An 11,531-nucleotide genomic window follows, 5' to 3' on the forward strand; every position below is an offset into this window, starting at 1 on the left:
AAATGAAAGCATGATCCAGTCCTATATCAGAATCAGAAACACTGACCTCCTGAGCAGTGCAACAGCTCAACCCACAACTGAACTCTATGGCCAAGACCAGCAATATCACCCCAATGTACCGGTCACTGGGGAGAACAATTAAAAACCAACAAGCTAGCACCACAGATCCCTGCATAGAACTACCACGCTAGCAAACAGCCTCCCCACAGTGAAAGATGCACCGCAGCCTCTGGCCAAATACAGAATCGGTAAAGTGGGAGCCACTCAGCACGGTCCAAACCCAGAGCAGGGTGACTGTGAGCCCACCTGACAGGCCAGATAGAGACACGGACTCATTCTATTCCCATGTCCAATATCTGAGCGTGTGAGAGCAATTTCAGCGCATTACCTGAGAGGCTGAAACACTTTCTGCCAAAAGTGCACCTAACCCGAGAGCTAGAGGGAGCTAGGAGAGGGCGTCCCGCTGCGGCGCCACCTGGGCTGTGGGGACAAATGAAGACATGGGGGAAAACCTCCCGCACCTGCGAGCTCTTTACTGGGCACAACTTACGTACCTCTGGAGATTCCCTTCGATGCCAACGCGCCTACAGCTTGTTATGTGGCTAACGGCGCCACTCATTTCCCGCTCCCGCTCCCTTTGTGTGACCTCACAATTGGATACTAAGCGTGTTTCCTAGTAACCACGGAACGCAGAAACACCGGCAACAGCGGGACCCGCGGAGCCTCCCTGCTCTGTGCCCCAGGCGGGTCGGGCTCCGGCCGTGGGATGTCGTGCACCCCGAAGGGGACGGAACCAGACGGGCAGCGGGAGGAGGAATCAGCTGAGCAGACAAAAGGGAAACACCAGCTACCGCTCTCCGCCCTGTCCGCCTTCAGCTACATCCCCCGCGGCCGCAGGGACCCCCAGGAGCACAGCTACTTCCACCAGGAGTTCAAGGTTGGGGGAGGAGAACGGGGAAGGGCGCGGAAAGGCCAGCAGGGAGCGGGGCTGGGGGAGAGGCAATGAAAAGAGGAGGAATAAGAAAGGAGGGGACATAGGAGTGAAAGCGAAGAGGCTGCAGGGGGCAGCAGAAACATCACAGTAAGTAAATAGGTGTGTGTACATTTCACCTGGAGAGCAAAATGCATTCTTGACTTTCCCTCCCCACTCTTAAATTTGCAGAGCCTGGACCCCTGAGCGGTCAGCACTTTTCATTCCTCCTAGGTAAAGCAATTAATATCAACAAGGATGTTCAGCACCTGGAAAATCTTGTTTACTCCTTAGGGTATAATTTACAGCCTAGAAAAAATAATAATTGGTTACACGGGGATTTACTGAGCCCTGGAGAAATTAATAAAGGGCATGTATATTAAGTTCAGTTTTTTGGCAGTCTTTTATGCAGTCTAATTCAATGTGGGACCATGTAGTTGCATCTAATAAGATTGGGGTGGGTTGGTCTTAGTCACCATAGACATGATGGCAACACAACCATCTTAAATTTGATGCCAATATTTTAAAGGCACACAAATCAACCGCACGAGAATGTCACACGTTTGCCTTATGCTGGAAAGTCCACTTTAGCACTTATATAGCACTTTTCTTTTTCAAACTACTTTATAACGTGTAATTAATTTTTACAACACTGCTGGAGGACAAAAGGTATTACCCATATTTTCTAGATGGGAAAAGTGATACAGAAAGGAGTTGGAGTGAATTTCAGCAAAACATACTGAATTGACAAACAGAATGTTGTCCTCTGGTTAAACCTCTAAACATACTTCAGATAGTGATTTTATTGAAAAAATCTCAGTACTATTGATATTTGGCACAGATTAGCTGCCCAATTTCTGCTGAGAAGTCTATGCTGTCAGAGATTGCAGTCTAAGAAATAGTTTCCATATTGGTTCAGAAGTGGAAAGTAGTTCAACATCAGTAAGGCCCTGATTCTACAAACATTCATGCACATGGTTAACTTTACTACTATGGGCTAGATTCACAAAGGGATGTAGGCCCAGATTTAGGCACCACTAGTATTCACAAAAAAACACCCCACTCAGCTACTGCTGAACCCTATGTGTACCTAAACTCAGTCAGTTTAGAGGTGGGAGATTCCTGTTAAAATCTCTTTTCCCCATCAGGCAGTTGGGAACTTGAACTGAGGGTTTCCCATATCCCAGGTGAGTCCTCTAACCACTGGACTGGAAGTTATGGAGGCCCCCCTCCCCAATCATAGAATATCAGGAGATCATCTAGTCCAACCCCTTGCTCAAAGCAGGACCAATCCCCAGACAGATTTTTGCCCCAGATCCCTAAATGGCCCCCTCAAGGATTGAACTCACAACCCTGGGTTTAGCAGGCCAATGCTCAAACCACTGAGCTACCCCTCCCCCCAAGCTTCTTACAAGAGGCATCTGACTCCAGGAGAGAGTTCATAGCTGAGAATCCCAAGCAGAGATGGGTGCCTCCCTCCATCCCAAAATTAGATCGATCCAGCTACATGGTTCAGCGGTATGAATTTTTCACACCCCTGAGCGATGTAGTTAAGACAACCTAAGTCCTCATGTAGATGGCTAGGTCAATGGAAGAATTCATGTCAGCCTAGTTACCAACTCTCATGGATTAGCTAAAGCAAACAGGAGAATATCTCCCATCACTGTCGTGTCTCCACTGAAACATATAATGGCCCTGCTGCAGCTAAGCCTCTGTAGTTTCTTAAGTCTAGACATAGCCTAAGGCACTGAACTGCCTTAGAGCGGTAGGATTTAGCACATGCCTTTCTCCTTGGCGTCTCCCATTGGCTAGTTTAGGCAGGGAGCCATCTGGCATGCTGGCTTTTCGTGAATCCATTCTTAGGTACCTGTCTCCCTCCATTTGTTGTATAGGAAGACTGAGCACTTAACTCAGGCTTTGTGAAGCTCAATGATTTTGTAGGTGCCTAAGAGTCTGAAGATGAGGTGGCCAAATCTATTACCCAGCAAAGGGATTTAGGGCTTTTATGTTAAATCTCCCTCTTAGCAGGAATTAAAATACTGCATAAAGCTGCTGAGTAAATACTGCTAACTCATTAGGACCGGTGAGGCTTAACTTTCAGAAAGAAGAAGCAGAGCTGTCAAGGTGCTGTAGGAAGATCTAGGAGCAGCCAAGACTAAGGAGAAAGCTTAGGCTGAGATTTTTAATCTATTATTACTGGAGTTACCAACAAAGACAAAAACCTAGGTAAGGGGCAAGTTTGACTGTGAGGATTTTATATGAAGTAGGATAAAAGTACTACCTGCTCACAGCTAAGTAACAGGATACAGAACCTTTCACTTCTGTTTCTGGTTCACATTCAGCATAGATCAGTAGTGCTGCAATGGTCTGAGTGTGGCTTAATCATCTGTGCGAAACGAATTGCTCATTTCAGTCCAAAACGTTAAAATTCACTTGGCAAATACATTTGACAAAGATTACCACAGCCAATCCACTTGCCACATTGGTTGGATGGTTTTGTTAAAATAATCACCATAGACATTGCTCATTTTCATCTGCAGGTTTCAGAGTTACACAGGCAAGGTACTGTAGAGCCAGAGCCTAATGATTATTGTGAATGAGAATAGTTAATGTTGTGCTTAAAAGATTAAAGAAAGAAAGGGAGAACAACAACATTAAGCCGAGGTGAGGCTGCAGCTCCAAATATGGCTTACACAGGTACAGAGCTGATAAAGTTTCATTGTAAATTCTATATCAAATTCACATTGACCAGCTGCCATATGGCAGAGCTTTGTTTAGAATATGAAATCAGTTTTACAAACCAGGTAATCTGGGAGTGTTAGAAGATGCCACTCGGATAATATAAAAATAAAATAAAAACTAAAAGTGTTAACAGCTATTTCATAAATTCTCAGCTGGGGTAGCACCATGGGAACAAGAATGAGAAATGACCTGGAAAAAAAGCATAGATGTGACCCATGGGTCTGTATAACTAAGGAATTATTAGACCATGAGTAAAAAAGGCATGACAAATTAGAGGTTTGGATTGGGTGACTAGGGGGAATAAACTGACTGACTGTTGGGATAAGCTTATTGACTATTTCAACACAGAATGTTAAAAACAAATGCAGTTCAGCGACTGAGGTAGACAGAAGCATGGGCTAGTGGCCTGAGAACATGACTGGAAGACAGGAAGTCCTTAATTTTAATTCCATTTTTGACAATGACTCCCTTTCTGGTTTGGGGCAAACTCATGTAAACAGTGTGTGTTTCATTTCCCCATCCATGAGTTACCCCATGCCTATTTGATAGGCATGCTGTGAACTTTAATGTTTGCAAAGTGATTTACAAGTGCTTGATTTTATTAAGCCAGATCATAGGAAATGCTCACCTGAGATACGGATTGCTTGTCCATTTTACATGATTCATTCATTCTGACTAGGTTATTAACAATACAGGCCTAGTATTCTAGCATTTAGCAACCGATGGAAATGACTACCATTAATACCAGTAAAGTATCTGGAGACAAAATAACCAGACAGACATTGCACAATTAAGTGGGATAATTCTGGCAGAATTGCTCAAAACAGATTATCTAGGACAGAATTACAGTTAAACATGATAGGCTGTCTGTTTACCTTCAAGTTCAAGAAAGGCTGAATTTTCTTCATTGATATAGTTAGTCAGTGAATAATGCAGTAGTTCTTTTTAACCAGCATGGGTAGATCTTTACTTGTCTTCTAAATAAAATATGGAAAGCCAAGGAAAAGCTATAGTGAAGTACAATAATGGAGAGGACAAATCAGCACCTAGAATTCTGCAAGTCTCATCGCCTCTGAGAAGTGAAAGGGAGAATAGATTAAAACAAAAAACAAAAAAAAGACAGCCCCTCCTCCTGAACACCAACTAGTGTATTTCCCTTATTGAGTAACCCTATTATTATAGGAGTGCACTAGTGACACCATAGTTAAGGCAGTGCCAAAAGTTTCCTTTCAATGAGACCATTATAACCATCTAGTACTGTTCTGACTTTAATATTTTCGTAGATAAATAGTTATAAAATAGAAAAAAAGATATAAAAATCAGAACATGCTTCAATTTTCTAAAGTACCATGAGACCTGGCAGAATTTTGTTTAATAGATAATACATTTTTTTTATTTTTAATCTATTTAAATTTTCACAGTTGCACAAAATTATAGGCTTTAAGCATTTTTTATATTTATTGATGTAAATGTTCACACTTGTGGGAAACTGGAGGGGAAGATATCAGATAATTATTTAGTGACTGACATTGATATTCAAAAAGTTAAAGCTTTATAGCCATTAAAACCACAAATTGTCAACATCACACATGAAAATATACAAAGTAATTATCCTTAAGTCAAACTGTAAAGTTCTCAAGCAGCACTTTTCTTACTTTGCCAATCTTTAATTTTCAATTATTATTGATGGAATTTATTTGGTCAGCTTGTATGTACACAGTGAAATCGATGTTTACTGACATTTACCTATAAAAATCTAATCCTTCCAAGCCTAATTACAACTACATCATTGATGAGCCAAAAATTTCAGATTTTTAGATCATGTGTCACAAGAGCAGGGTGATAGGTTGAGCTCTTCTCCAGTCTAAGTGCTGAGCCTTTGATGATTTTCATAAGTAATTATTAATATATTGCAAAAGATCTTTTCCTCTCCTCTCTCAAATATTTGTTTCTGAAACGTACATGGTTCAGTATTTGTAAACCATAATAAATCTCTAGTGTCTGTAGCTAATTGTGCATTACCTAGCACTTTGGGACTTCAGGGTCTCAAGGCTTCATTTCTGGTATATAGAAAACCGGTGCTGCAATCAGTGGGAGTCTTCGGTACACCAGGAAATGCAAGACTGGGATTCATTGGAGACACTAATTAAATAGAGTTCTGAGATTTTCATATGAAAAGATGTTTTAAGTACAATCATTTTTATGTTTCTTGGAGGGGTGGCAAGTGTGTTTATGCATATTATTGGAACCAGAGATTACTCATGCAGTATGTTTCTGAGATACACAAAAATATGCATTAATTTGAAGGCTACTTCCAATATCTGTTTCTTTCAAAATGAACTTCAAAGCTGCCTTTCTGTCTTCATTTTCTTCAATCAAAATCCCTCTTTAATCAAATGTATACATTTGCTGAAGGAAAATAGTTCAATAAGGAAACCAATTTAAGCTTCCATGTGGTTACTATAAATTACAAAAGGGGAAATGGTGATATGAAACACTCAGACAAATCCTCTAGCAATGTCTTTACATATCATGTAGAAGTTGTTTTAGTTTCACATTTTCACAAACAAGCCAAATGCACAAGAGAATTGTAACAATTTTTCAGACTATTTCAAAAGGATGCCCCAAATGTTGCTAACAACTGATGTTCTTCACAGCATGTAGTGCTACACATGCACCAGTTAGTAGTTCTACCACATTATTTTCTAAGTCACAGTGTTAAACACCACTGTAAGTTAATCATATTTTTGTCTTTATCCCAAGACAGGGATTGTTTCCACATATGACTCCATTTTTAAGAGGCCAATGAGTTACAATGAAAAACTCCACCGATGTGACAGAGAACATGCAAATAGTCGAGGTCTTAACATTAATGATGAGGTAAGGTTTATATGCAGACATTAAAGTGGCTTCATTCATATTGACAACACTGGAGTTAGGTGTGTAGTGTGAAGAGACAGATGTGACAGAGACCCCTTGACAATGGGGCCCACTGTTCTTTGCAAAGCAGACTTATCGCAGACCTGACAAACTCACTACACCAAATGTGTCTTACAGGATATTTATCTATAAAGAGTAACTTAGGCTATCTACAGAAAGCTTGTAACCTGTCCAGCTTCATATTACAAGTGCTGTGTGGTTTAAAGGAGCAGTGGTTTAATATGAAACCAGTGGTGGAAAAATTTTTATAGTGGAGATGCTGAAAGCCATTGAACAAAACTTTAAGTCCTGTATCTGATGGAAACCACTTCAAACCAGGAGGTGCTGCCGCACTCCCAGTACCCCTAATTCCAGCATCCCTGGTGAAACTGGTAAATTGGGATACACTGCATCTTAGGGTGCAGAGAATCTGGAATTTCTGTGAGTAGCCAGTACCCCAGGGGCTGGATATCACAGGTGAACAATTCAAAGTGACTCAGGGGTTTGGGTGCACCTCTTGTTAACCTGCAAGGCAAAGATTTGGCTGGCATAGCCTAGAGGAGAGTGCTTGAATGTCTGAAAGGCTGATGGTGCTAGGGAGCTAACACCCAGTTACCAGAAGCAAGACTCCCTCACACCAGAGGCAGGAGGTAACAAGTTGACTGTCTTGGGTACCCTAAGAGCTGTCATAATAGGCACCTTAGCCTGTGATACACAAAGCCAGCACAATAGGCAGGGAGCCACCTACGTGAGCCAATGGGAGACACCAATCAGAGAGGGGACATGCTAAGCCCTGCCCCTCTCTGAGTAGGTGCCTAAGTCCAGGCTACACAGGGGTGCCTTGCTCTGCTAGTAATCTATGAACAGTGGACAGATAGGCGCTTGGCTCCCTAAATTTTTTGTGGGGCCTGAAACAACACAGCTGGGCAACAGGAAGCACTCATAACCTCTAGCCTAGCAAATAGGGTACTCACTGGGATGTGGGAAACCTCCACTTCAAATCCCACCTCCACTTGAGGAGTAGGGATGTAAACATGGATCTTCTACCTCTCAGGTGAGTGCTCTAACACCTGGGACAGGGTTTCCTCACTGTCTCCTGTTGAAGTTGTTCCACTTTAATTAAACAACAGAATACTTAAATATGTATTGGGCCAAAGAATGTTAGAATGACTATAGCCTAGTAGATAGAGCACTCACCTGAGATGTAGTCACTCACTGTTCCACTCTCTTCTCTGCTCAGGATGGGGCAGGAGTGGAGGGAAGAGAAAACTTGAACTAGGTCTTCCACATCCTGTCTGAGAACCCTAGGCTAAAGATTATAAGGGAGGTCCGTCTCCCCTCCCACTCCCCAGTTTTGTTTGGGGCTCCATATGTGATTTAGGCAGCCGAACGCCTACCCTTCCTAGTTTGTGACTCACACTGGCATTTAGGAGGGCGAAAGGTGTTTGGACACCTATCTCAAGGAAGTAGTACACATGCTCAGGCAGGAGAAAAGCACTGAGGCATCTAGAATGAGACTGCAGGATATGTGCCCAGAGGCAACAGTTTAGGTTGAATAAGTTTAGGCGCTGAATGAGTTTAGGCACCTACAGCATTAGGCAACAGCCAAGCAGGAGTTTTGTTGATCAGTGGTGTCTGTAAATGGGACTTATGCTCCCAAAGTATCCTAAGCCAGGTTCAGGGGAAGAGTAAAGCCATGCCCCTTAGACTGGGTAGACAGTGTGGATGTTGCAGTTCAGATAGCAGCACAGGCTAGTCACCCAAGTATAGACCCAAGGGGTCAGCCAGGCTTTTATGGGGGTGGCTATCCCATGTTGCTGCCCCTGCCACAATGTCCACTGCTAGTTTTAGTGCACTAGCTCCAGCAACGCTAGCATGTTTCCAGCTGCCTGAGGGGGGATGCACACTCCCAACTGCTGTATAGACATACCCAAAGACACACACACCCTATTTTCCTGAGTTAGCAGTCTCCTCTCTGTATATTTTCTGTATTCTCAGGGCTCAGTAGAGTTTGGGGAGTAGAACTAGGCTGAAACCGTTCTCTGTAGATTTCCCCCCTTAAGGCCCTGTGGATGTCCAAGTGAAGAGATCCTTGTAGGAGTTAATACTGCCTGGGCGGAGGGGTGCCCAGACACCAGCATGGGAGGGCAAATGCTCAGTTAGGAAGTTCCAAGATCAGTGAGAATTGCCCTGTGAATCTTGGGATTCTGAGTGGGTCATGGAACACTCCCAGTGTCTCTTCTGTATCTGAGCAGCTTCCTCCTAAACTCAATAGCAAAGTGCCTAGTAGACTTCATGGAGGAGCTGGCTAATCTCCCTTTTTGGGATCAAAACTCTGGTTTGCGGGGTGTTTAATTTCCTTTTATTTGGTAGAGTTTAGGGGTACAAGTGAAGTGTCACTGTTGGAAATGTTATGTTGGCAAAGCATTTTTGAAGAGTAAGGTTCAGCAGCGTTTCCTACAGATGGTCAGGCTCCCGCTTTGCCTGATCTCCTCTGGAAGTTCACTCCGTAGTTGGATCAACTCAACAGAGAATGCTTGACCCTGACCTTTGTGATCTGTATTGTCCCAGCAGAGCACAACTCCCCCAGTGGTCTACAGACCAAAGTTGTCTTTAATGTAGATTGTAGGCTTGATCCAAATTTATCAAGTATTTGTAGTGCTTAGAAGCTGTCACCTTAACCCTGCTGTAGGTGCCATCTTTATGTATCACCCTTTAGCTCTTAATACTTTAGCACCTATAGACCCCAGCCAGGATTAGGGGCAGACTGTGCTAGACGCTGTACAAACATACAAGTTCTCACACAGTTGATGTTCCATCTACACTTTAGCTGCTGGAAGGAAGAAAATTTTCTCTCTCTTCTGCCTCCAGAGCCTCCTGGTTGCTGTGACTCAGGAGGGTAATAATGCTGCACTAATCTACATTTACAGCCAGTTCACATTTACAAGGTCAGCATCATAACCATAAAATTGTTTTTTTTTAAATGAGACCTTTAATTGCACAGAAATCAGTGGCTTAGTCCTCTACAATCGCCAGGGAAAGCTTCCTGCTTACCACAGGTGAGTCAGTGAGCTGATATTTTCAAGCTCAAGTTTCATTAACTCTTTTTTTGCAGTAAGTTATGTGGGTAGAATACATGAAGGTGTAATGAGGTAGCAGAGCATGAAAACTAGCTGGGAGCATTACAAGCATCACAGCCACACGTACATTGTACAGGTCATCCCAAATGCATGCTAATAAAACCTCTCTACTGACCTCCAAAAGCATACTAAATTCATTTATTACGTAGTCTGCAACTACTGACATGGATATCACCTCCACATGGTTAGGGTATGGCTATATATATGGGTATGTACATGTAATCAGGATATAGTCATTCAGAGCTTATCTCCATATCCTGCTGTCTCAGTGATGCATTCATGTTTTATCCCTATTAAAGTTCAGTCAGGAATTTTGGACAATACACTAATGATCCAAATCCCACTGCTAAACAAATGCACCTTGCTCTAACACATATTATACAGTTCTGTCTAGGCAGAAGGCCCACTTGTCACCAACTGCTATACCAGATTTAGCAATCTATATTTGTCACAGCAGTGGATCCTCTACTGTTTTGCATGTGTGTTTATATATTAAGGAATATAAAATGTAAATAACGTTCTTACAGGAACTGGCAAGACCCAGTGCTGTTTTGTCCTCTTCAGAATATGGGAGACACATAAACCAGCCCGTAGAGCAGTCGATCAGAGATTATGCAAGGATTAACTGTGTGCAGGCTGAGTTCTACAGGAAAAATGGAGTCACCTGCTTGTTGGAAAAACCTTCTCAAAGTCTCGAACCGTCCTAAAGCTCCTGTCCCCACCAACCATCGACATGCACATAGTATAACACAGTTTTCACAGCAATAAGAAAATGAAGATTGTTTTGCCTTTTCTTGTAATACTTTCCTTTAGCTGGTCAGTGTGACTTGGATAACCACCCACCCACCCACAAAAAGCCATAACAGCTGTCAGTTTCCCTATGTTAGTGTAAATGTACCTTGACATTTCATTAAAATTTTGCAAATAATTTCTCTACCAATTTTCAATGATGGCAATGTATTACAACAGAATAGAGCAAGTTTATTCTTCAAAGCATTTACAAACATCAACTTACAATCCACACAACCATTTCTATTAGATTCATAAGTATTATTATCCCAGTGGAAAAACTGAGGCAGAAAGAGGTTAAGGCCAAGATTTTCCAAAACAAGTGCCTAAATCTGTAACCAGAAAAAAAAATATAAAATATTTTCAGATCAACCTGAAAACAAAATTTGTTGAGATTTTTGGCAAACTGGAAATTAAAAAAATAAATAAGTCATTTGGGGGGTCAAACTAAACCTTTCACTCAATTCAAAATGAAGTGTTTTGTTTTGGTTTCAAGTATTTAACTTTGTACAACAATATTGAAGGAAAATTTTATATGAAAAGTTATTTCAAATCAAAGACACCAAATTGACATGTTTTGACTTGGAGTACCTTTCCTAGATTTAAAGAAGAGCTCCGTATAGCTCAAAAACTTCTCACTCTCACCAACAGAAGTTGAACAAATAAAATACACTACCTCACCCACCTTGTCTCTCTGATTTATTTAGGTTTTTTAGACCAGAACACATCTCATAAAATGTTTCCATCGATCCTCTGAGTGGGCAAGTCCTTACAGACCTACTATGCTCTTTCAGTCATGTAAGGATTTCCAGACCCAGGAACTGAGAAGAAACTCCCTTTGTGAAGTCTCATTTATTAATTTTCTTCACACAGTACAAAACCCCTCTTCATAGGCCCTTCAAATCTAACCCTTAATCTAAACTCTCGGGCTAATCCCAGCAAGCATCCTCTCCTGAGGTCAGGATTTCCCA

General features: G+C 42.0%; 1 protein-coding gene across 1 annotated transcript; it reads left to right on the forward strand.

The window, feature by feature from the left end:
* The first annotated feature begins 696 nt into the window (after positions 1 to 696).
* CFAP90 (cilia and flagella associated protein 90) lies at positions 697 to 11,240 on the forward strand. Its single transcript, XM_050938277.1, has 3 exons — positions 697 to 937; positions 6,476 to 6,592; positions 10,299 to 11,240. The coding sequence occupies exons 1-3, from the start codon at positions 767 to 769 to the stop codon at positions 10,476 to 10,478; spliced, it is 468 nt and encodes a 155-aa protein (XP_050794234.1). The 5' UTR covers positions 697 to 766; the 3' UTR covers positions 10,479 to 11,240.
* Positions 11,241 to 11,531: the final 291 nt, after the last annotated feature.

This window comes from Gopherus flavomarginatus, chromosome 2 (assembly GCF_025201925.1).
Source record: "Gopherus flavomarginatus isolate rGopFla2 chromosome 2, rGopFla2.mat.asm, whole genome shotgun sequence".
NCBI lineage: Eukaryota > Metazoa > Chordata > Testudines > Testudinidae > Gopherus > Gopherus flavomarginatus.